General features: G+C 36.5%; 1 protein-coding gene across 2 annotated transcripts in view; it reads right to left on the reverse strand.

Annotated features, from left to right (window-relative positions):
- Positions 1-1,898: 1,898 nt before the first annotated feature.
- Positions 1,899-25,277, reverse strand: part of ATAD2 (ATPase family AAA domain containing 2) — a 35,407-nt gene continuing 12,028 nt past the window's right edge. Inside the window, exons 11-28 of one of the 2 annotated variants that reach the window (XM_087931678.1) lie at positions 24,997-25,112; positions 23,055-23,229; positions 22,891-22,979; positions 20,637-20,796; positions 19,923-20,013; positions 17,321-17,635; positions 14,589-14,712; positions 13,790-13,976; positions 12,642-12,827; positions 12,086-12,221; positions 11,800-11,996; positions 10,167-10,326; positions 9,435-9,557; positions 8,211-8,366; positions 5,909-6,049; positions 4,706-4,839; positions 3,644-3,772; positions 1,899-2,302 (exon numbers count right to left, since the gene is read on the reverse strand). In XM_087931678.1, the coding sequence (XP_087787804.1) occupies positions 2,249-2,302; positions 3,644-3,772; positions 4,706-4,839; positions 5,909-6,049; positions 8,211-8,366; positions 9,435-9,557; positions 10,167-10,326; positions 11,800-11,996; positions 12,086-12,221; positions 12,642-12,827; positions 13,790-13,976; positions 14,589-14,712; positions 17,321-17,635; positions 19,923-20,013; positions 20,637-20,796; positions 22,891-22,979; positions 23,055-23,229; positions 24,997-25,112 (2,673 nt within the window). In that variant the 3' untranslated portion in view covers positions 1,899-2,248. Of the gene's footprint in view, positions 2,303-3,643; positions 3,773-4,705; positions 4,840-5,659; positions 6,050-8,210; positions 8,367-9,434; positions 9,558-10,166; positions 10,327-11,799; positions 11,997-12,085; positions 12,222-12,641; positions 12,828-13,789; positions 13,977-14,588; positions 14,713-17,320; positions 17,636-19,922; positions 20,014-20,636; positions 20,797-22,890; positions 22,980-23,054; positions 23,230-24,996; positions 25,113-25,277 lie in introns of both variants that reach the window. The other variant, XM_087931677.1, reaches the window with a different exon arrangement.

Here is a 25,277-nt window from a genome sequence, read left to right on the forward strand (position 1 = left end):
TTGCAATAAATGGGGAGGGGGCGGAATCTGCCCTAGCTGCTCCAATCATCTCCTGTATTTTGCACACATTTTGTATTGGTTTATGAAATTTTATAAAGCTTTCTCACGGCTCTGGGTGGCGCAGTACAATTATGAAAGCAATTGAAAACACCACAAAAGGACAGTGTCCGGGGGGAAAAAATGGAACATTCCTAAAAGCCATTCGTGGCACAAAGGAGCCGACGTTCATTCAACATGCAAACTGGATTGCACTGTTACACATCAATATTTTACATTTTTCTGAATAATTAACATGAAGGCAGTGTCAGAAGCTCTGGGAATGGTCTAGCTAAAAACATGATGGCTCACTTAGAAGAGCCAAGCTCCAGCTGGATACTGTACACTAATATGTTGACCTGGGTTATGTACTTGGCTTTGGATTAGCGTGTTGTGCAAATTCAGCCATGCTTTTTGTGTGTGTGAATGGTGAAAGCTTTAAAATATTGGCAGTTTTCTCATCCCAGATTATCCAAATGATGGCATTTGCAGTTTTTCCCCCCCCCTATCCACTGAGATCACTTTCCTCGTTATCCATCCAACTAGATTACATGAGAAATGTAATATGCACTCCAAATGTAAATTTACTATTTTACTTAGCTTATAAAAACAATTTAAAGCTAGATTCCTGCTATGCTGATCTCCATGATCTAACATCCAAAAGTTGCAGATCCCAACTTACTTAAAAACTAGATTTGGACATGGAACTTTTTTTGTTAAGCAGCAGGGGGCAAAATCAAAAGAAGGTATAGTTTATAATAAACCTTGAAGAAACATTTAGAAGATTAAAGACAATTGATTGCTAGGTACATTCTAATGAAAAACAAAGGTTTTTTAGCATTTCCCATGGTACTGGGCAACTTTCAAAGCCTTCAAACATCTGGGGTCACATCTGTTACACCCTTAGCCTCCAGGCTGGAAATTTCAGAGTGGAAGCAATGGAAGAGTTCCCCTTTTTTTCCTGTGAAAAAATATACTGGGGAGTAGAGTAACATTTCATGTCAGGTAATTCCCAACGTACAACAGTTCATTTAGTAAGCAAAGTTACAAAGGCACTGGAAAAAGTGACTTATGACCATTTTCCATACTTGTTGCATCATCCCCGTGGTCATGTGATCAAAATTTGGATGTTTGTCAATGGATTCATATTTATGACGGTTGCAGTACCCAGCAATTATGTGAATCCCCTTCTGTGACTTTATGACAAGCCAAGTCCATGGGGAAGCCAAATTCACTTAGCAAGCTTGTTACTAACTTAATAACTCTGGTGATTCACTTAACAACCGTGGCGGAAAAGGCAGAAAAAATGGGACAAAATTCACAATGAATGTCTCGCTTAGCAACAGAAATTTGGGGCTCAATTGTGGTCATAAGGTGAGGGCTACCTGTCCTGTAGTATCCCCAGCCCTGGTGAGTTTTCAATCACCTGCATTTGCAAGGATCAGCTATGCAGAGAGCTGCCAATGGGCGTAATCTCCATAATCCCACAGTATGGAGCTCTCCTCAGTACCAATCCAGGAACAACAGTGATCATTTTAATCTTCAGCAAACAATTTGGGGCTAAGGTTGCAACTAGTACATGTACCTGGGGGGAAAGTACCATCTATAATTAGTATCATGAGTCATTTATTTTGTCTATTACAATTTTAACATATTTATATATTACATAACATTTGGACCATTACAAAGATTGCACAAACAGAATTAACACTAGAAATTAGTGCAAATCCCCCCCCCACAAAAAATGCTGTTTCAATTGAGCTAATAGAACCAAAAATATTGTCTCCAGTCAAAGCAATTTGATGATAACAGTTAAACATCACGTGCAATTCAACATATATACATGATTTGATTAAAGAACATTGGGATAAATTAATATTTTTATTCAATTTACAGAAAAAAAATATGTATTTTTCAACAGGTCAACGTCCTCCCCACATAAGTAGCTTGACAGATTAGCCTGTTTCTTTTTAAAACTGATTAGATTCTGATAGTTGTAAGAGGTTCGGTTCCACAAGGGAGGAAAAAGCAAGCACGCAGTAGGTCAAGACTGTCAGGTACCATTTGCCTTCTGTAATTCTTGTTCTCGATGTAGGCTTTGTCCTCTATATGAATAAAAATCTAGAAATGCTACATTAGATAAAACCTACTGTGCATGTATAATATTTGGTCTCACATTAATTTTCAATAGGATTTCAGGGATTTGAAAATATTATGACATTATGCATTCATATGGATTGAAGGCTGCAATTTCTCTTGTCATTGCCTGAAAATGGAAAAAAGAATACATACAACACTTTAATACCTGTGTATCTTCCTTCTATTATTGACGTATAGTTTTTGATTGTAAAATTTGTGCTGCAGAGGTTTGGTGGGGCAAGCAGTCATTATGTATATTTCCCTTCAAGGACAGATTCCTTTCTTATCTCATGCAATTGCCAGCATTTGCCATTTCGGGTGAAGTCAGAATTCTGAAGAATTTTGGCCTAGCATGAATGAGCTTCATTCCTTCAGGGTGGCTCTTCTGATGAGATACAAAAACGGTTCTCTGGCTTGTTTGCCAGATACCGAGCCAATTGCTCAAGTTTCCAGCTCGTTTTGTTGGAAGAAACAAAACAAGATTGGGCTGACACATTAAAAGAACAATGGAAAGTTCTGCTATTTATTCACAATCACGACTTAGCTATCCAAGCAATGGCATCCCCACATTTTCAACATTTAAAAGAAAAAAAGTTAGGCATAAAGAAACACTGTTTTGAAAAAAAAAATCAACCAAGTTTCCCCAATTTGGAGGCAAATGCAAATCATGAGACCATTTCTGACCAATGAACACCTATAACTAAACCAAAGGCGGTAAAATTTAACTCTAAACTTAAAACACACATTTTGTGTGAATGGCAGGTGCACGTGAGCGCAGGCTCCCACCACTTTGCACAAGTGGAACTTTGTGCACAAGTACCTGTCGCAAGTGGAGCCGCTTGGCTCCAAATGAGCCATGGCCCAGTAGTGGGCCGCAGCCCAGGAGTTGGGGACCCCAGATATAAAGCAATCTCATTTAAAGGCATCAGCTCTCAGTAACGATTTAAAAGGATACTTTGTTATAGCAAAGGCTTAACTAATATCCACATGGAGAACCGAACTGCTATGGGATAGTTCATCACATAAGGAAACAAAATACATGTGAATACAAGAGACCCAACAAGATGTTTATAGATTGTAAGAAGCACAATTGAAGCATGCTTCTTCCAAATGTAAAATGACAAACTCGGAATCACATGTCCCAATAAATGCATATATATAATTACTCTTTTAATCTTTTTTTTTTCAAACGACAGACTAATGCACTAGTACAGGGATATCAAACTCATGTCGTCACAGTGGCATCACGTGACTTTTTCCCCCTTTGCTAAACCGGGCGTGGGTGCAGCCAGCGTGTGATACATCTGGCCCACAGGCCGCAAGTTTGACAGCCCTGCACTAGTACAATAGGAGAGCTGCAATAAAACACAATACAAACTTTGATATCTACTATGAGAGAATACTAGAAATATATATTCAGATGCAGACTTAAGCTATCACTAGAACACATTCATGAAAAACACTGTACCTCAATCAATTTGCTTTTGTCATAGTCTCCACGATGTCGGTAAATACACTGACTCAGTAGGGCATAGAGTTTCTCCAACTCAAGTATAGTGTAGTCTCCACTTTTCTCAACAACCACATCCAGTAATTTCTGGAGAAAACAGAGGACTACTATTTATTCCTTCAAATAAGATCAAGCATTTATTAAATCATTTTCAAGAGTCTGGCTATCCTTCCATACATTCTGTATATACTTGCAGATATGTAAGAATTTTCAGTGCCAAAATACTGTATGGCCCCCACCCCTACAGTTTGGTTTATCTGTGAATAGGCTTATGTGCAAATATGTAGAGTAATACGTTTTTAAAAGTACTTGTATATTTTGTGTGTGTGTGTGTGTGTGTGTGTGTAGATTAGATAGATAGATAGATAGATAGATAGATAGATAGATAGATAGATAGATAGATAGATAGATAGATAGATAGAGTAGAGTAGAGGATAAGTCAATTTGTGGATATTGTAAGCAGACCTTGAATTTTTAACCAAAACACCATGAAAAATGCATCACACATGATAGGCCAACTGTTAAAATTAAAACACATGAATATTTGAGAGTTGGCATATCCCAAACATAGCAATTTCCTATATGGAATAAAATGACATTTTAAAAATAAAATAGGTTTCCTTTATGATTTTAGCAGTGAAGCCATTTGTAAACCTGAGCTATTTTGTCTGTTGTCCTTTGCCAAAACTATTTAACTATTTAACATCTTAGTTTGTAACTTCCAAAATATTATTTTGGTTTGAGTACAAATACATTTCAATTCACTGAGATGGTATAGAAAATACATAGTATAATTTATACTCCATTGATGATTATTAGAAACTGTGACCTAACAGCAAGGTAATATTTAGCAGATTTAACATTCAGAATTATTCGGGGGAAAAAGACCCACCCATCCCCATGCTCACAACAGAAGTTAACACACTCTGCACTCAGGTGTAGACTATATTAAGATACACAAAAGTAAATAACGAAGAAGGAAGACTACCAATTCAGTAATGGGTTCTCTCTAAAACCTACATTCAGCTTGTCTTGATCCACAATGAGTGGTGGCGTTTGCTCTGACAGAATTTCCATGGCTTTCTCAACATTTATGAGATGCTGCTGCTCTACCTGTGAACGTCTTGCACGGGTCATACGAAGCATACATATATCTACAATAATAAAAGGAAAAGTAGTGTTTATTGCCGCTAGAAGACATAACAAATATACAGTAAATGAATAAGCCTTGTGGTACTTAAAAGTTATATCTATGGTAGAGTTCCTATAGAATAGTCTGCCAAGTATCCTATAATATCCCATTTGAAGTCTAGCAATATATAGGGTCACATCAAATAATTGTTGCGATGAATTCATCTTATCTTACTAAGAATTTGGAAGTCAACAAATGGGGATAATATTAGGGATCCCAACCAAAAGGACCCTTATTTTCCTAAGGCTTTCTTTTCAATGATTCAGGTGATGGTTTCTGTATTAGCAGTTTCTGGGGGAAGGTCTTCTACGTAAGTGGGCCACAAGAAGAGATTCTGGTCATCATATATGCAATGAAATCATCCCAACGCTAAAGATTTTAGAATACTGTAACGTTTTTTGTTTTTTTTTGTATACTACTCTGTGACTATCCCATAAACAAAACATTAATTATAGCAATATAATTTGAATGGCCCTGAAAAAAAAATCACAATTTCACTGAATAAAACTAATTAACTAATACTGTTAAGACTGGCACTGCGATGTGAATTTAAACTTAGCTGGTAGAATCACTGAAATGAGAGAGAGCACTATAATGTTTAAGAGAACGTGAAGTAGAATTAAACACTCTCCCTAAAGCAGGGGTCCCCAACCCACGGTCCGTGGCCTGTCAGCCAAAGCTTTATCTGTGCATGCGCAGAATCTAGATTGAACACGTGAAACCATCAGCCAGTAAGGTTGGGGACCACCGCCCTAAAGTATATTTTGACACTTTCTACTCACCATTATTAGCATCCTTATCTAATGAACGCTCTATTGCATCACCATTACATGGTTTTTTTGGTTCTAAGAGTTCAGCATCTTTGTTGCGCTTGTCAAATTTACACTTAGCATTATTCTGAATGGCTGGCTCATTTCCTGAATCACATATACTGATATACTGCTCTGAAGACACATGTTCAGAGTCATCCAGAGTCGTCTGTATTATTTCAACATCAGTCTGCTCCATACTGGAGTTATTATTTTCCATACATTCTTCTCCATCACTCTCCACTTCATCTGGCTCTTCTCCTGGAGCTTTGTTCTCCTTATTGAAATGCAAAGTCTTTTTTCGCTTTGCTAGGTTGCCCAGGCGCCATCGACTCTTCCTTCTTAGTCTTCTCTTTGATAAGGCTACATTAAAAAATACAAACAGATTGACTAGATTTTCCTTCTCTTCAAATTAATTTGGGGAGTATGGTGGGAAACCACTAAGTTATTTATGTACATCCAAAAAAATCTGCACGTAAAAAGACTACTTGCCAGCTGTAATAGTTTAAACAGTTTGATTTAAGATCTATACTGAAGCTAGACCTGAATCTCAACATCTTCCTTTTCTGGGGGGAAATTTATTGATATTGTTTAGATAACCATTCATATCTTTCAAAGACATATAGTAGTGGCATGCTTTATAGATGCATATGAATACAAAGACATTTTTAACGAAATATAATTTCATTTAAAGAACAGAATTTGGAAGAAGGATAAAATAAGAAAGAAATAAACAACAGACAGACATCCTCTTGTCTTGAAAGCGCCTCAAGTTATGGTTTCTGCTTTCCTATTCATTTTTATGCATTTTTCAAACTAAATATGAAGAATTGTGTGCTTGCAACACTATCTACACAATGTAATAAGTACAGAAAAGGAGAAAAATCATTTAAAACTTCTTAAAATAGAACTTTAAAAAGTCTCAATCCCATTGCTTGAAATATTTTCTTGTCCCCTTGTCCCTCTCAAGAAAAGCTGAAAATCAGACATAGATTCCTTCTTTGTGTTATAACAATGTTGGGGCCATTTTTCCCACCCAAAAAGGCTACACATATTAGAGCAGATAAATTCCAATATAAGCACATTCCAACCAAAACACATTCATTTCTGGTACATTATTGATTTCAGAACAAAACAGAATAGCAGTTGGAAAAATATTGTTATGTTAATGTTTCCATTCCTGAATCTCAACTCCATCATCAAGGTGACCACAACGAATTATTCTGAAAAGACTATGCAGTGTCATTGTTTTTACAACTGCCAGAAGAATACTATGGGTTATGTTGTTTAGCTGCAGCAGCAGCAGCTGCTGCTTGCAAAACTCTTTTGCAGCTTGGAAGTCCCTTGGCCTTTCCTTGGCTGAATTACCAAGCATTGTGTAAGAATAAGTAATTGAAAATATGCTGCTACTAGTGTCATGCAGCTGTCACTGAGGCCTAAGGAGGGATACTCTTTTGCCATGAGGTTTTAGCAGGGGGTGAGATTGGAGTTGACCCAACCCCCGCACACTGGAATACGACATCCAATCAGAAGTAAAACAATAGATTTTGGGGTTGATCCCCGCTCCCCCCAAATAGGACATCCAATTAGAAGAAAACAGATTTTGAGAACCTGATAAGAAAATGAAAGAGATGCTAAGGGACTCGTTTACATTCTCTGAAAGAACCAGATACCTTCCATGTATACCCTGCTTCTCAGCTTTTTAGTTGAAGATCAGGTGTATACAGGTCGTCCTCAACTTGCAACAGTTCATTTAGAGACCGTTCAAAGTTACAACGGCACAGAAAAAAGTGACATGATCATTTCAGAATTCAGAAGCTTGGCAATGGACTCATATTTATGACTGTTGCAGTGTCCCTCAGTCAGGGGATTCCCTTTTGCGACCTTCTGACAAACAGTCAATGGGGAAGCCAGATTCACTTAACAAACAACTGTGTTACTAACTTAACAACTGCAGTGATTCACTTAACTGTGGCAAGAAAAGTCAAATGAGGCAAAACTGACTTAATATGTCTCACTTAGCAACAGAAATCTTGGGCGCAATTGTGGTCATAAATTGAGGACTACCTGCACATTTTCAAAGTATATAAAGATTTGAGAGATGGGTCATTTTGGGAGGAAGCACAGCCAAACCAGCAACAAAATATTCATGCAGAATGAAATGCTTATTGGGAGACAAACGTTTTCTGCAGGGTCTAATGGTTAATTTCATTTCTCAAATTATTCATGTAACAAAAAGGCAGCATTTCAAGAAAGAAACCAGAAGAAAGCAATCCAGTAATCATGTTTGTTATTGTTTGTAATGTGGCTAAATAATAAAATAATTCCAGAGTGGCATCGAATAGGATATGAGTAGATGTGGGTTATAAAAAAAACCTTTCATGCATCCTCTATTTATACACTAAGAAACCAGAGAAGGAACAATCCACTAAAATTAGTGATTAGTAGAAATAGACAGTAAGAGAAAAATCCCAGCACACCCATCCTTGGCTTATAATACAAGACCAGATAAATTAGCACTTACCATTAGGAATGAAAGGAGAACTAGAATCCAGAGGTATTGGTGGGCTTTTCATCTTGTCACCACATTCAGAATCCAATTTCTTGTCCTGCAATGTGGTGGTATTTTGCTTTGGCATCACATGGTAATAAGATGGGACATATTTTGAAGAACTACAACCTTAAAAGTAACAACACATTGTAAGAATCCTTTACCCACCTTGTTGAATTATTCTATGTTTTGTACAAGAAATACATGTGGGGACGATGCCATATTCTAAAGACAGGAATCCTGGCAGAGAGGCATCTCATATCGTGATGGCACAGTGGTTAGAATGCAATATTGCAGGGTAATTCTGCCAACTGCCGGCAGTTCAATCCTCACCAGGCTCAAGGTTGACTCAGCCTTCCATCCTTCTGAGGACGGTAAAATGAGGACCCAGATTGTTGGGGGCAATATGTTGATTCTAACCACTTAGAGAGGCTGTAAAGCACTGTGAAGCAGTATATGAGTCTAAGTGCTGTTGCCACTGCTGTTGATACTGCTTTAAGTCTTCTAGCCTGAAATGTTTCTTATACACAGAATATGCTCAGGTACTGTATTTTTCACACTATAAGACGCATATTAGCTGTAGAGAAGGAAAACAAGGGGGGGAAAAATCTGCCTCTGTCTCACAGCATCCATCCTGTATTCATCTGGCTAGCGTCCTTGCAGCAAATGGCCTGGTCAACTTCAGCACGTTATCGCAGCCCCAGCATATGGCTCATCAGGGCTCTGCTCTATGGTGCCCACCACCAGTCAACTGAACTGAGCTACTGCCATCACCGGGGAATGCTGCAGCCTTCACCACTGAGCAGCCGATTGATGGTTGGATTGGCCTTCTGGAATACCACCAATCAGCTGTTCTAGGCAGTGGGGATTGCCCCGGGGGCTTATCAGCGGTATTCCAGGAGGCCAATCCAACTGCTTGGCAGTGAAGGCTCCAGTGTTCCCTGGCGGTGGCGAATGGTGACAGGCGGCAAACCACACCACTGCATCAACTGGCTCCCCCTGGTGCAATATTCACTCTATAAGACCCACAGACATTTCCACCCATTTTTGGGGAGGGAGGGAAGTGTGCCTTATAGTATGAAAAATACGATCTATTCACTCTAATTCAGTCACAGTAATGCAATATATTATATAATGTGACAATATTAAAATCATACTGTAACTTTTTTTAAAGTGCCAAATCGTGAGAAAACCCACCTCTCTTTTTGCGTGATTCCTGAATTTCTTCACAAAGTTGTTCAAAATTTTCATCCATTTCTTCCTTTATTATAGCATAGGCTGTATCTTTGAGAAAACAGGCTCTATGTCTTATCAAACGATCTAAAACAAATATACAAGAAAATACTTTGTCATGAAATTAATATTCTGCAGAAAACTCTGACTATTTCATAAATAGTATGAAGTTTTATATCTTTTAATGGTACAATTCCAGCTTGAAGTTATACTACTCTTAATTCCTTTGTTTTTAACCTGATAGAGAACAAGTTGGGTACAGCAGGCTTTTGAAACGTCTGCTTATTTAACGTAATATACAAGTGAGTTTGTTTAGTGACCTAAACTAGCACGGAATAAGCAATGAATAGCACTGAAAAAGTGACTTATGATTGTTTTTCCAATTATAATTGTTGCAGTGTCTCCATGGCCATGTCATCAAAATTTGGATGCTGGGCAACTGGTTCATACTTATGACGGTTGCAGTGTCTCAAGACCATGTGATCACACTGTGTCAATGGGGAAGCCAGATTCACTTAACAACTATGTAACTAACTTAACTGCAGCAAATCACATAACTGCGGCAAGAAAAGTAAACAATGGGCAAAATTCACTTAATGACTGTCTCATTTAGCAACAGAAATTTTGTTTAACTGTGGTTGTAAGTTGAGGGCTACATGTATAATAGTTTGCCTATGTATAAATATTAAGGCTTACCTCCAGGATCTCTATCAGGATTGTATTCTAACGCATTGCTACAGATGAGGTCAATATCTTTTAGATAATCTTTGGCAGACAGATACTGGTGAAGATCAATTTTTGAAATAATGGTTGAAAGATCCATTGGCTGTTTGATGACTGTGACATAGTCTGGTACCTACAGAAGCATTGTAAGAAAAAGAATGAATATAATATCTGCCTTCAGGAGTAAAATAAGTTTACTTATTTTTAACATACTTTCTGTATGTTTTAAAATGTTAGTATTAATGCTTCTAAACCACCTTTTTAAGATCATATTTTGCATTCAATTTTGGGGGTGGGGAACCAAAAACATTTCAGTCAACTGCACAGTTCTGGAAATGTAACCAATTACATAGGACAACCTGGGAGAATAGGAAACTTGGAGTCCATGGACCACATATATATAACTTCAGCTCCCATTTCAGAGCTTCCAGAGAAACTGTCAAGCAATCAATTTTTAAAAGTGTAAATTTTCCTGATTTTAGAATAAAACCAAGAGAGCTCTCCAATCAGGTCAATTTTTCCTTTTCAGAGGAGAGAAGCAAAAGGGGTATCTTACTGGTTGAGAGGTTTGACTCTCCTATTCAAAATGGAATCATTTTATCATTGGTTATGATCCCTACATCTCCTAACCACAAGAAAGTTGTTCCCCCTTGACACAAGACATAACATTTGAAGAACAAAAAAAGAAAAGAAAAAAGAAAATAGGACAAGAAAACTGGGTAAATGTCCTGCTAGACCAGACCGTAGATCTTTGTAACTTCTAACATCTGTCAAACATATAACCTTTCAAAAAAGAGCTTCATTAAGAGCTGTACAGGTTGTTCTACTGAGACAAGTTCCTGATATTTACATTTTGAAAGGATATACAAAGCATGTGCCAAAAACCCTTTCTTCTCCGATTCCCAAGGTTAAACTTCTTTAAGAGAGAAAATAAAAACAATTCAACTCATGAACAAGAAGTTCCAGAGAGAGAAATAAGAGAGTAGACAAAGGCAGAGGATAAAAGTAGAAAGAGCAAGGAATGCTAGTGAATGAAAGATGGGAAAATGCCAAGCAGGTTATGAACAAATGGAAAGCAACAGAGGGAGAGAGAACACTTTCAATAGATATGAGATATCTTGATGCCTTTATTGAAGATGCACATCCCAAAATTGCTTTCAAATTTTGATAAGTTAAAATCAAGTTTATCATTTATAGTATTCACCTTGAGCAGTATTTAGGTTATTATTCGGAGGTAAGTTTTGTCTGCATTCATTACTTTTTCTAACTTATACAAGTATAACCATATGATACAAGGGTCCTCAACCCCTGGTCTGCAGGCCAGTGCCACGCCACAGTCTGTTCAGAACTGGGCAGCCAAAGTGGAGCGTGGGTGAGCATGTAGGCAAAGCTGCATTTGTGAAAGCAGCATCCCGCACACAAAACCATCCCCTCTTCCCCTCCCCACTTTGCCACCCCTGCTGGTCCGTTGAGCCAGAAAGATTGGAGACCATGGTCTAATAGCAACATTCAGCAAATTTCAAACTTAATATAATCAAAACAGTCAATGATTGCAGTGAGGAATGTACAAGAGAAGAAAAACAAAAATTATTTTGAAATTCGTTACCTCATGCAAATCAACAGGTTTTGAAAAGGCTCTGAAGCGTTTATCAATGGCAAGTCTGTGTGTCACATTTCTTAAAAAAATTCTGAGTTCACGTAGAGTATCTTCTTCCTGCTCCTCAAGTTGCTTGATCTCCTGTTCTGTCAGCTGCCGTGGTTCAGGTGGGGGAGCTACTGGTAATACCTCCAATGCCTGCAAAACTTAAAAAGGAAAACAGATTCGTAAGCATGTATCTGTTTACAAATCCATCTACAATAAGCTTTATCCGATGCGTTTGCAGCACATCTACCTGCTTTCTTTTTTGACACCGGTGGTTTAATTGCTTGATGGAGAATTAAACCCTCAAAGAATTTTCTTCTTTCTTCGTAACCAGGCAAATGAACATCAAAAACTTCTCCAAAACCATCAACAAATAATTCCTTTACCTAAAAAAAATGCATCATGGAAACAAATGAACAAAGAGGAAATCTATAAAACAAAAATTAAAAGGTAACTGTAGCCTCGCAAAATCCTAGAACTATTGAACTACCAATGCTTCATGCAAAAAGTCCAACAAAAATAGAGAGCATTAAAAAACACAATTGTGGGAAACATTCAGCCAATTTAGCAGATTATAGAGTATCAATCTTTGCTGTGGTAATGCAACAACAGTCTCTGATAAGCAAGCAATATTTAGGGATGAGGCAGGAATGTGTGTGTATGCACTTAAAAAACATTCTTTTAAAAAACCTTAAGGTGTGAATTAGGATGGATATTTTTATTTCCTTATCCTAAACTTCATTGTGCTGCCAGATAAGGGCAAAATCAGATACAATAAGGAACAGTGGATTATCCCATGAACATACCTCATCTGGCAGAGCTTCATGATGTGTATCTGATGTTGCAAGAAGAAAAATAGGAGCAAAGGATGGAATGTTCTGTAATAGTGTCGTAAAGGTTGCTTGTAATGTGTGTCCAATCGTTCCCCACCATATATGAATGTTTGGAATGTATATTAAACTTGGCGCTGTTCTCTTAGCTTCACAGATCAACTAAAAAAAGAAGACATTTTAATCATTAAAAATGAAGTTTTGCACTTTATTAATTACCTTGTCGTTTAATAGATCATGATTTAAACTATACTATATATTCCCCTAGAATTCATGACATAGCCAATTATGATGGCTTCAGTTGATAAAATCAAGTTTTTAAATGCATGAAAGACTGGAAAAAGGTAAGAGAGTAGACCAGTTTAATTTAAGAAAAGCAACTTGGTCCAGAAGTACAGCTATGGAAATGAACAATTTTAAAGAGACTTAGTAAGTCAATTAAGCCTGCTTAGGAATTTACACTCACAATTTTCCAAGATTATACTTTTACTTGTGGCTAACATTAAAAATACCTTTCTCAAATCACTGTAGTTCTCACTTACTTGGTTTACCAGCTAGGCTTGACAAATCTGGTCCATATCCTGTTTTGGCATACTAACTTCAAACTGTTGCTTTGTTTTGTTTTTGAAAATAACGAGCTTGAAGGGTGGAAATGAATCTTTGTTTTGAACCATTCAGTGGAAGATTGGCATGATAATTTGAATTTGAATTTAAAGTCAGATAGTATTTTGCAAAAGAGACTGGGAGAGGTAAAACTTTGTCTGGATTTCAGTCAAAAATGATTCTGATGTGACAAAAGACTGGCATCAAAGAGACAAATTTGCCTCTGCCCTCTTAGATTGCAGGAAGAACTTCTAAGAAGTTGGCAGAAGCAAAGTGTATGTGCTGGGAAAGGAAAAACTGACTCTGGTCTCCAATCCGTTCATTCTGAAATCTTCAGGAAGAAGCAATTTCTACTTCCTGGAAAGATACCTTGGTAACCCCTGGAAGAGAAGTGGCATCCATTTCCAAGGTTGATATTCTCCACATAAATAGTGAAAATGTTTATAGGTAGTCCTTGACTTACAAAGGCAGTTGGAACCAAAACTACTTAAAGAACTAAAGAGTACAGGATAATGAAATACCTGAGCACATGTCTCTTCAGGGGTTTTGGAACTGACACCAAAGAGGATAGAAAGGTCTAGCGTATACACCGGAAACTTTTCTAAAGCATGTATAACTGCTGGGGCCAAATGAGAGGCTTGTCCATATTCTGGCTTCCCGCTAATTAAGAGTCTTGGTCGGCAAGATGTTGGTTGGTGATAAGCATTTCTATTAAAAGAAAAAAGAAAACAAGTCGCTCCAAACTCAACTCAAATATTACCTTTTCAATCATGCAAAAAAACTTGAAACTTCAAACTTTCAGCTTGAAACTCCAAGTAATTATTTTTACTTAACAAATTTTAAATATTCATGTCCCACTTTTAAATCAAATCAGTAAAGAATATAATAAAGTATTTCAGTTCATTCATATATATATGTAGTGCTTCAACAACTAAGCAATCACAAGCTGGCAGAAACTGCAAGCATGTATGACCTGTATGGTTTTTTTTTAAAAAAAAAATACCCGTATGCACACCAAAAATTTGAAGCTGTTTTTTCTCCCTAAAAATTAATCTGTGATAGCATCACTAAATATTCTTTTCTCTCTGCTTTTCAATGTTCTAATTTATATATTTATGTGCAAGTTCATCCAAAAACACTGCAAAATAATACCCTTCTTTTAAATTTTAGTATTGATCAAGGAACAGAAGACAACAAATAAATCCTATTCAGTAGGGAAGAAAACCTTACTGAAAAACATGCATTAAAACAGTAAATATTAGAGGTTTGTGTTGTTGTTTTTGCGGGGGGCGGCGGCAAAGATTGTCATTGATCACCCACCTATTAAAATTAAGAAAATGTGTCCGCTTTTCAGAGCCTTTCTGAAAATGTCCAGTTTCAAATACTGTTGGTCCTTCTTCATCACTGTAGAACAGATCAGGTTCTGACACATGATTAGCAAAATCTTTAAATGAAACAAAAAGAGGTACATACAATATGAATATCGTATCTTATTTCTAAAGTTAAGGTTAAGATTTTTTTTTTCCAATGGGTCATTGAATCTTATTTCTAAGGCCAATTTTAGAATTTTATTTAAACATATGCAATTAAAGGGAATAAGTTGTCAAGAAGCCTGATACCAACTTTCTAGTGAAAATATAAATAAAATGAAAAAGGTCTCAGAATTATGTCATTAGATTATAACTCAAATGTAGATGTTTTGGATACTTATTTTTGTTTGCTCTTACATTTTAAATAACCTGGGTTGTTTAGAAGATTATATTCTATTCCACAAAATAAAACATGTATGTAATTTTGATTCAATTAGAATCACAACCTTTAATTAGTTCTCACGGTTTCTTTGTAAAATAGTTAGCAGGAAAACTAATGTTGAGAAGCAATTATTCACTAAGGGCCATATTAGCAGCAGAGGTAGTTCTTAACTCTTCTAGTTTCCTGTGGTGTGTGCTGCATTATGGAAAAAAGGAACAACAGACAGGGACATTTATTTCACTGGCAAACCTATTTGGCCTAATCAATGTTATTTTGGTTTCTTGTATCAATGTTTTCCTTGCATTGATAAAATACAGCAATATATTGGTGGAGGAATAATTGAACAATAGAACATGTCATTTTGTATTGTCCCTCTAGCTTGCCATGAATTATCATATCCATTCTTTACTCAATATCCTGGCCTTTTCAACTTGTTTTATCTTAGGTTGTTACTATCACTGATCTCATTTTACTTCTTTGCAAGTAATAGTTCTTTAAAATCCAGTTTAAATATTGTTCCATAATTTGCACAGAACTATATTATTTCTTCTAATCCTTTTTATGTATTTTAAAGGTTTCCCTGTACTGTCATAACCTACTCAAGTGCTCATTTTTGATTCCCATCTGAGGGAGCCTGTGTTGTCTGAGATGTTTCCATCATCATGTAGCCAGCATGAAAATACAGAATGCAGTAACCTTCCTGCAGAAATGGTACCTATTAATCTGTCACGGGCTGTTGGCTTTCCAGTTGACAAGCTCAGTGTCTTAACTACTGAGCCATCACACTCCCTTAGATATTTTGCAATATTTTATCCTAAATAATTGTGTGGGTTTTTTTTTAATTTGCTGGTCAATGACTGTATGAAAATTGATTAACTGATAGTATAATATACATTCCTATTATTAGATCAGTATTGTGAGATATAAGACCCACAATAAATTTATATTCACAATACGGACAAGTCTGGTGCACAATTTCAAAGGTTTATTGAAGAAAAGAAAAAGCGGTTGCAAGCGTGGCCTCCAAGACCCTTCCCAAGTGGATTGAGTACAAGGAGAGCAGAATTCCATAGTCATAACAATACCTTTATACCCCTGCACAGAACATGTCACGCCTAAGAGGCCCTCCCCATACCCCCTTATTTTCTTGCATTCGAAGATGAGCTAAACAATAGGCTTAAGGGTCAACGTGACTGGTTTCTGTGCCTCAGTGTCTTATCTGGTTTCACTGCTGGGCTTTATCTAGTGAGGATGTCCCTTATCTTATTTACTTGTTGCCTAGCCCCAAGCAGATCTTCCGGTTTTCCAAGAAGATTGTAACAATTCACCATGTACTTGTAACTGAACACGTTTTGGGTTTTAGGGTGGCATAACCATCCTTAAACTACGTAAAATCTTATTGTAAAAGAGTAACTTATAATATTTTTCTCTCAATATTGATAAGAGAGGAGGAGGAGGAAGAGGGAGTTTCAGTTAGCAAAAAGGGCATGCTTATTCCTTTCTACATTTATGCTTTCTTATGAAAGTAGGTATCCAGTATGGGTGACTGGAATGATTAAAAACAAGTTCTGGGATAAGCGCACAACATAATTTAATTAAAATATTCAGGTTAGTTTCGTAGCTAAAAATGATGCAACTTTATTTTATTTATTTATTTCTATCCTGCCTTTTATTATTTTTACAAATAATTCAAGGCAGAAAGCCTATCCAACAGTTTCCTCCTCCAATTTTCTCCAAACCAATCTGTGATGTGGTTGGGTTGAGAGACAGTGGTTGGCCCAGTCATCCGGCTGGCTTTCATGGCTAAAGCTGGACTGAACTCATGGTCTCCCATTTTCTAGTCTGAAGCCTTAACCACTAGATAAAAATGGCTCTATTGTCCAGCATCTTGAATCTACTAGTAATTTGCTAATGGCTACCATTAAAACAGGAATGGCTTTCATGTTGCTTTTTTTTTTTTAGTGTGGCTTTCATGTTGCTTTAGTCTTAAAACATCTGGACATGAGTTAGGAAGGATGTTAAACAGTTCAGCTTGTACAAAACTTATTCTATAGCAAACATACATACCTCCATCCAAAACTGCAAGTAAATAAACCTTATTGAATCTTAAGTGTTTTTATGAATTAATCTGGTTAACTAAAAGATTGGTCTGCACTGATTCTTTTCTGCCCCTCTCTTCAAAGAGAGGAAAAGGCAAAGTTTTTCGGTAACTAGTATTTTATTAAAAGGAAGGTGACTCAATTTATCAGTCCTAAATTTAGATAAAATCTTCTGTTTCAGAAAAGAAGAAATTTAAATACCTGATTTATTCCCTCCTTTCTGTGCCAGTTCTGCATGTGGAAATACATTTTGTACAACCTCCATAATTTTTTGCAGTACATTTTCAAGCAGTGGTTTTGAAATTGTAGAGAGCGCTTGGCCAGGTGAGGTTACTGCCCGCTGAGAAGCAGGTATAGTCTTTTGCATAGCAACCACAAAATCCTTAGCGGTTATGTTAATGGAAGAGATATCTAACTGCAGCTTCACACTGCTGGTGTAAATCTGAGGATAACGTCGACGCAAGGCACATAAGGCTGCCTCGGTACATATCGATTTAATATCAGCCCCACAGTACCCTATAAAGAAAAAGTCTGTATTAAAATATTTTTAAAATAAGCAATTTAAAAGCATTTAATGATATATGTACTGTGTAAGAAATTGAAAAAGTTATTTTCTTCCCGAAACAGAATCTACCATCACAAAACCTACAACTGAACATAGAAATGTTTTATCCTTTTCTTTTTAATCCACCTGGCCATTATGCTTTACAGAAGTTTCTAAAGTGATGTTTCCCAACCCAGGCAATTTACAGGCATAAAGTGAGAATTTAAAAAATAAAAAGGAATATATAAATATATATATATATCAAAAAACATGTGAATGGATGCAAAAACAATAGGTGTATGCATATCTATCATGCTACTTTTTATTAGAATAAGCACTGTCACGTAGGACAGCCAGATTGGTATGATGATTAAGGGCATGAGGCTAGAAACCAAGAGACTCTTGGGTGTTGCCTTAGGCACAAAGCCAGCTGGGAGGCTGGCTCTCTCTTAGAGCCAGGGAAAAAAAGAAAGAGCAAATCCCTTCTGAAAATCTTGCCAAGGAAACTGTAAGGACAAGTTTAGACAGCTGTGAGGAGTCAAGACTGACTAAAAAAACTGCAGAAGATTAGTAAGTAACCCCCACCCCTTCCCTTTTTTAAAGGTATAACAATAAAAAGAAAGAAAAAAGGAGAGCTACATTCACCATACTCTCCATTATTCCTTCAAGCCATCCTTGATTCTACAATGCATTTTATAAACTTCCTTCCAAGGAACACATGGACTCCAATTATTACCTTCTTGATCTTTATTCCTCCCTCATATATATCCTGCAATTCAATCCTAATTTATTCTCTTAAATTAGGGATGTCAAACTCATGTTGTCACATGACATATCAGGACTTCCCCCCCCCTTCGCTAAACTGGGTGGGGGCAGGGCCAGCACGTGACACATCTGGCCTGCGAATTTGACACCCGTCTTAAATGATGAAACTATTTCAAACATTTCTTTACACTAGTGACTTGCTGTTTGTATTCAGAGTTCATATTTAGTATTCATTTATTTATGATTCCCTTGTTTAATGAAACACTTTTTAAATCTGCCAAGCCATCAGCATACAAGTCATTTTTGTGGTTCCCTTAACATATCTAACTTCCATTTCACTGTAACAAATTGGATAGAAAGATGGTCTCATGGGCTTTAGCATTCTTTAGTAAGCATTCTACCAAGATTAAGTACATGTGTCGAATTGCTCTGCTATTTATATATACTCATTTCATAACCATCATTTATATATAATTTATAGCCCCTCACTCAATCTTCTCTGTCAAGCACCAAAGAATAAAAGCTGCTCCCTGGCAGTCAATTAAACTGTAAAACAAATCACTGCAATACATTAGAAATTATTCCTTGCCTTCTGTTTAATATGTTTAGTTCACTAGGAAAAGTACACAGCATTCACCTTCAACTGTTGGTATCACCATTGGCTCTCCCTGCCCTCACCCTCTGCATACCAGGGATGCACTTTTACTCAGCACCTGGATCCCAGAGCATCAGCAGAAGGAAGATGGCAAAGGTAAGTTGCAGGGGGGGGGATCATCGGTATTTGTGGCAAAGTTTAAGGTACCCAAAAGTTCAGAGCTGGGCCCAAATTTTAATCATGTCACTGGAGGCCAACTGTCCCTTTGAACAATCACTGGACAAATAATTATAAATCAAGGGCTACCGATATCCCTTGCCTAATTTTTTTTTCTGTTAAAAAAATACACGTCTACAAATCACGACAGAAATTATTCTGAGCTTTGTATGCAGGTGGCCAGTTTCCAGCTAATACTAGGGGAAAGAAACTCTTTATAGCAAAAGCAGATCAAGAGTGGGACCAAATGCTTATTCAGCAGTAGGCTTTCATTATTGGATGTAAGGAGAATCAACAGAATCAATACTGTTCTATTTATAGCCCATCTTTATTCTGTACAACTCAAGCTTTCCCCTCATCACCATCATCCTTCCTCTTAGGTAGTTTGGGCTAAGAAAAAAAACTGGCCCAAAGTTGGCTAGCTTTCATGTCTAGGGGGAGGACCAGAATCTATGGTCTCCCAGTTTCTGATCTAGCGCCTTAATCACTGCAAAAAATAAATGCTCAGAGATGATGCTAGTCATTAACTTGTGCAAGTATATAATGAAGTACCTGCACACATTCTAAATAATTACAAAAATCAGGTCAAAGCAAAATGTGTAAAGCTATATTTCCAAGCAACTATACAAAACAATACTTTTTAGAAATGGATTGTGCAAAATATTTTGAATTCCTGTTCTTACCAACACATTTTTCAGCAACCTCCTGTAGAAACATTTCTGATGGCTTAGGGGTCCATTCGCGGGTATGGATCTTAAGGATTTCCTTTCTTGCCTAGAAACATAAAGGGTTTTTAAAAAAAAGCTTTAAGATTTCTTAATCTTAAAATATCAAATATTTCAGTTCCCATTCATGAATGTTCTATGTTTACATAAACACCAGTTTTTTATAGAGACAAAAACTACTGTACTATTCATTATTATAATTCTAACTGTATAACAAAATAACTTTGGAAAGAGGTAACAGGCTGAAAACTTTATGTAATTTTTATCTTCATGCAAAATAAAAACTCAAATGGGCAGAGATGTTTTCCAGAAAAATCTCTCAAACTAGAGAAATAAGCAAAAGCAGGTACAGCATCTTGAGAAACATGGCTCCAATATTAGAATATTAAAGCAGACTGAAAAATGGGCCTGCCTGCCTGCCTGCCCTTCCGGTTTCTGGTGCACATGTGTGCACAAAGACCAGCTGGCCACCACACATGCACGCATCAAAAACCAAAAGATCATTTTCCTGGCATGCGCAAGTGCACCAGACAGCTGCTCTTGCGATTTCTGGCATGTATGCGTGCTCCCGTTTTGGCACTCGGTGCCGAAAAGGTTCATCAACACCGCTCTAAATTATCCTCCATCGTGGTAAGCTGAAGCTAATTATTTATCAATAGTGGAATTTCTTACCTCTTTATCTGGTAATGTAAATAGGAATTCTCTGTCAAAACGTCCGGGTCTTCTCAAAGCAGGGTCTATGGAATCCAATCTGTTTGTAGCACCAATCACCACAATCTCACCTCTATTGTCTAAACCATCCATCAATGCGAGCAACGTAGACACAATTGAGCTTAAAAATGAAATTTTAAAATATGTTATCCTTTACATGATAGAATCCACAGGACTTATTTTAAATGTCTGAGAAAAGTTATTTTAGAGCAAGTCTTCACAACCCTTTTCTGAGGACTATGTTTTGCTTAAACGTGGCACATCAGAAGTACTGTCTTCAAGAAAAGACAATGATATAAACCAAAAATATAAAATATACACAAAATGGGTACCAATAAATAAATCAATACTGCTAATAAGATTAATTACATGGTTCATCTTCAAGTATAGCAGGAGTGGTCCTTGATGCAGTGCTGGTATCACCGGAGGCTAAGAGAGTCTGGATGAAGAGAAACTGACTTTTATTTAACCCTGACAAGGCAGAGAAATTCTGGAGTTTGCTCTTTCCTGGACCAGGAAGAGTCCTTGCTCCCAGTCACTCATGTATCAGACACTCCTTGTTTGAATAAATTGCAATATGCTTTACAAGGGAGCTGCCCTTGAACACTACTCAACAGCTACCAATGATCCACAATGAAGTGACATGGACAACATTGGTTGTCCTAAGTTTGCCCATGTTATACCTCTTTGTGTAAGATGCACTGGCTCCCAGTTTCCTTCCAGGTGCAATTCAAGATACCGGGTATTATCTTTAAAGCCCTATATGGAACCTGGTTATTTGTGGGACTGCCTTTCCAAGAATATCTGCCTGTTCCAGATTGGTTAAGGTAGGCACACTTGAAATCTCCCTGAAACCCTGACCTAGAGGGACCTCAGAAGCATGCCCATCCCTACCTTATGAATATCCTTCCCCTGGTGGTTCTGCAGGGACCCAGTCTTTTAGTTTTTCAGAAGGCTTAGCTTTTCACCCAGGTGCTGGGATAGGACAGGACAGGATGGAATAAGGATAAATAAAGCTGGCTGGGGAAGATCTTAAGGAGATGATTATGGTTTTTTATTGCTTGATGGTTAAGTTTTAAAGTTATTGGGTTTTACTGCTGTTGTGAGTTGCTTAGAATTGTTTAATATGAACAAATACACAAATCTTTAAAAGCAATAAATAAACACGTTTCTGGAAGTGTATTATCTGTAACAAAAAGTATTTTTTCTGGACACAGTCCAGCCACAAAACAGAAAAATGACCTCCACAACACCAGAGTTAATCCCTTCTGGAAGATATGTTCCAGAAGCAAACATTTTTGCATTTCTACATTACTAATGAATTGGTGCAGAAAACTGCAGTTTAATCATTTTTTGGAGGATTCTCAGATCTGTACACAAAAGCTTGTATGGAACTGCTGGATTTATTTTTTATTAAAGACAGCTGAGGTAGATTTCAGATCACTTTTTTCAGAACACCGTAACAGAGAAAAGCTAGAAAATATATAGTAATCTGCAGATGAAAGCCACCTCAGTTAAAATATGCACATTTTCAGATATTTTATACTTTTATGCATGACCTAAAGAGTTTATTAAACTTTATTCAATAGAATGGAAATAGTGAAATGTAAAGAAAAAAAAAGATAGGGAAAATGTCACAGTTGAAATATGCTCATGGAAGATTGGATGTATCGGTAAGTTCAATGTTGTAGAAACCTGTTGGAAGCTATTTCCAGTATACACAGTAATATATACAATTCAATTCAAATAAAGCTTTTGAGTTAGAAAAAAAACTTACTAATGTGAGCCCCAATGTAATAATAAAGTCTACATCTAATTAAATGGAAGAAGGAGGTGACTCTAATCTTGTTCAAACTATGTATTTCTCAGGGCTAGTTATAATGGAAAAGTACTTCATATAATTATTATTAAATATTAAACTATAAAGGAACTGACAATGTTTTTGCAACATTATTACTATTTTTAATTTAATGAATCAAAGAAAACCTACAGATTTTGTAATACGTATATTATTTGATCAAAAGTACTGTTATTTATGTAGGCAAATAACTAAACATTATGTTTCCTTGTTTATTTAAGTATCTCTGCCCTAATTTTCGCAAAATAGAATGGATCCAAGGTCAGATTACCCTTTACAATCTTTCAAATTTAACCCATCATACTGAAGTTCAAAGATACTTTGAAGAGCTGTTGTTTTTAATTACAAAGCACATACCTGTGAATCTGATCTTGTCTACTGGACCGTACAGGAGCAAGGCCATCTATCTCATCAAAGAATATAATTGAAGGACGCATCTGAAAGGCCTAAAAAGAGAAATTCAAATTAATTATGGTTCAAATAGTTGTGCAGAACCCAAGACACAAAGAAAGCAAAATTACCTGATCAAACAGCAGACGAAGCTGTCGCTCAGATTCGCCCACCCATTTACTGAGACAATCAGCACCTTTTCTCATGAAAAATGCTATTCTTCTGTCTCCATGACTGCACTCATTAGCAAGTGCCCTGGCAACAAGAGTTTTTCCAGTCCCCGGTGGACCGTAGAAAAGGCAGCCCCTGGAAGAATTCAAACTTGCAGTTAAAGTAATTATTTTAGCATACTCTACCTAATCACTTTAAGACTTTGGCAACCAGGTTTTTAAGAAACACCTGCAAACAGCACACAAAAGGTACAGAACTTATTACACCGATGTTCTTAGTGACCTATATTGATGCCTATGAATCTGGAGGTATGAGCATGCTAATTAATAATCATATCCTCAATGGTCACAAAATGCACCAGCCTCGGGGCATATTTTCTCACAAACACAAGAATGTCCTCACTATTGCGCCGGTTATTTTTTAGAAGTTACTCATCTTAACAAAGAAATCTCACTTCTTGCTTTGAATACCACAAACCAATTGTGGAACAGTCAGTCATGTTTATTTATCATATTTACATAGTCACTATCTCACAAAGGCAACTCTGGGCAGTGCATAACAAGCAATTAAAACCACATATTAAAAAAACAAATATATGCAATATATACGAAGGACTTAAGAACAAATCAACATTTGATAGTGTAGAAATCTTAGTGTAGAAAGAATAAAAATAACCAACTCAGTAATGGAGCTATGTGAGTATGCCTCCATTCAAAAATTTCCCAGAATGCTAGATTTTATATGTACATAATCAGGAGATCTCAGAATTTCTCCACTTGAAATTCCATGGGGTATCTGAAGGACCTTCAGATTTCCTGTAACAGATCCCCAAATTTCTAGGTTATAGATTAACAAGCCAGACACCATGAGCAAGTTTTTGTCCATGATGTAATTAATCAGCCTCAATTATAATCAAACAAAGCCTTGAAGAACAGCACCAACAATCCAAATTTTATATTTTCAGTGATCTGTATGCTTTGCAATGTTAATGTGCTATTGAAATAACCCACAGGATTTTTGATATGCATCAATTATCTGATTTCAGGAGTTCTAGGAGCAGATGCAGATATGAGTGAGACAGAATGAACTGAAACCAAAATGTATCAATTGGTTGCAGCATTTAATGAATCTCTGTGGCTCTTCAGAAGGAGGCAACGTGATTGGTGCAAATATAATAGAAACCAACAACCTCCTTGCTTAAGCAGTGTGAGATTGTCTCCAACAATGCAGCTAATAAAAAATGATAAAAGGGAGCTGCAAAACTTCTAGGGGGATGCTTTAGATGATGCTGATTCAACTGAAGCTATTCTGAACAGTTTTCTGACAAATGTGAAACCATATACAGCATTTAGGACTGTTCCTTCGTCCAGATTTTTTTCATGGTTATTTTCTCCTATATTTGTTGTTTTCGTATTGGCTGCTATATTTATATTATCTTGGCTCTAATAATTATTTCAATTTTTAACCTCTGTAAATAATGTAATTTCTTATTTCCCCATTCTTAACTTGGTCTTTCTTAATTAGGACTTGTTTATATATTTGCATTATCTCTTGTGAAAGCCTGGCTATAATAATATATTAATTTGAAATTACAAAACTTTATAGAAAAATAATTCAAGGATACTTTTAGGTTCCTTTAAGGTTTGGGTACTTCTTAAAATTATATAGTATAAATTATAAATTAATATAATATAAATTTAGAACACATGTATATTTTTGTAAACTACTATGACTATAGTAAACCTTGTCAATTTTACACAAATTGATCTAAATAGTGCATCAAACTGATATTTATTAAGAAGAGATCTTGTTTAAAGATCTTAAGAAACTATCTATCTCAAGAAAGTCCAAATTTTAAAATGACTTTAACATCCAGTAAAAGGAAATAATTTAAAGTACTACCGTGGAGGTTGAATCTTGAATCTCTCAAACACTTCTGGATAAAGTAGTGGGAAAACTACCATCTCCTTTAAAGCTGAAATATGATCAGAAAGTCCACCCACACTATCAAATCGCACCTAAAAAGGGAGACAGTTGACAAATGAAAATAATAAAAATCCTACCCAAAGTAAAAGCTAAAGATTACCTATGTTGTCCTCACAAGTAAGTTTATTATCAGTATAGTAAAGAGCTTTTAAGTTTATTATCAATAAGAACAGCTCAGTCTACATGGTGTCCAGGAG

The sequence above is a fragment of the Pseudonaja textilis genome, chromosome 3 (genome assembly GCF_049901715.1).
Source record: "Pseudonaja textilis isolate UNSWEBS1 chromosome 3, rPseTex1.2, whole genome shotgun sequence".
Taxonomy (NCBI): Eukaryota; Metazoa; Chordata; class Lepidosauria; order Squamata; family Elapidae; genus Pseudonaja; species Pseudonaja textilis.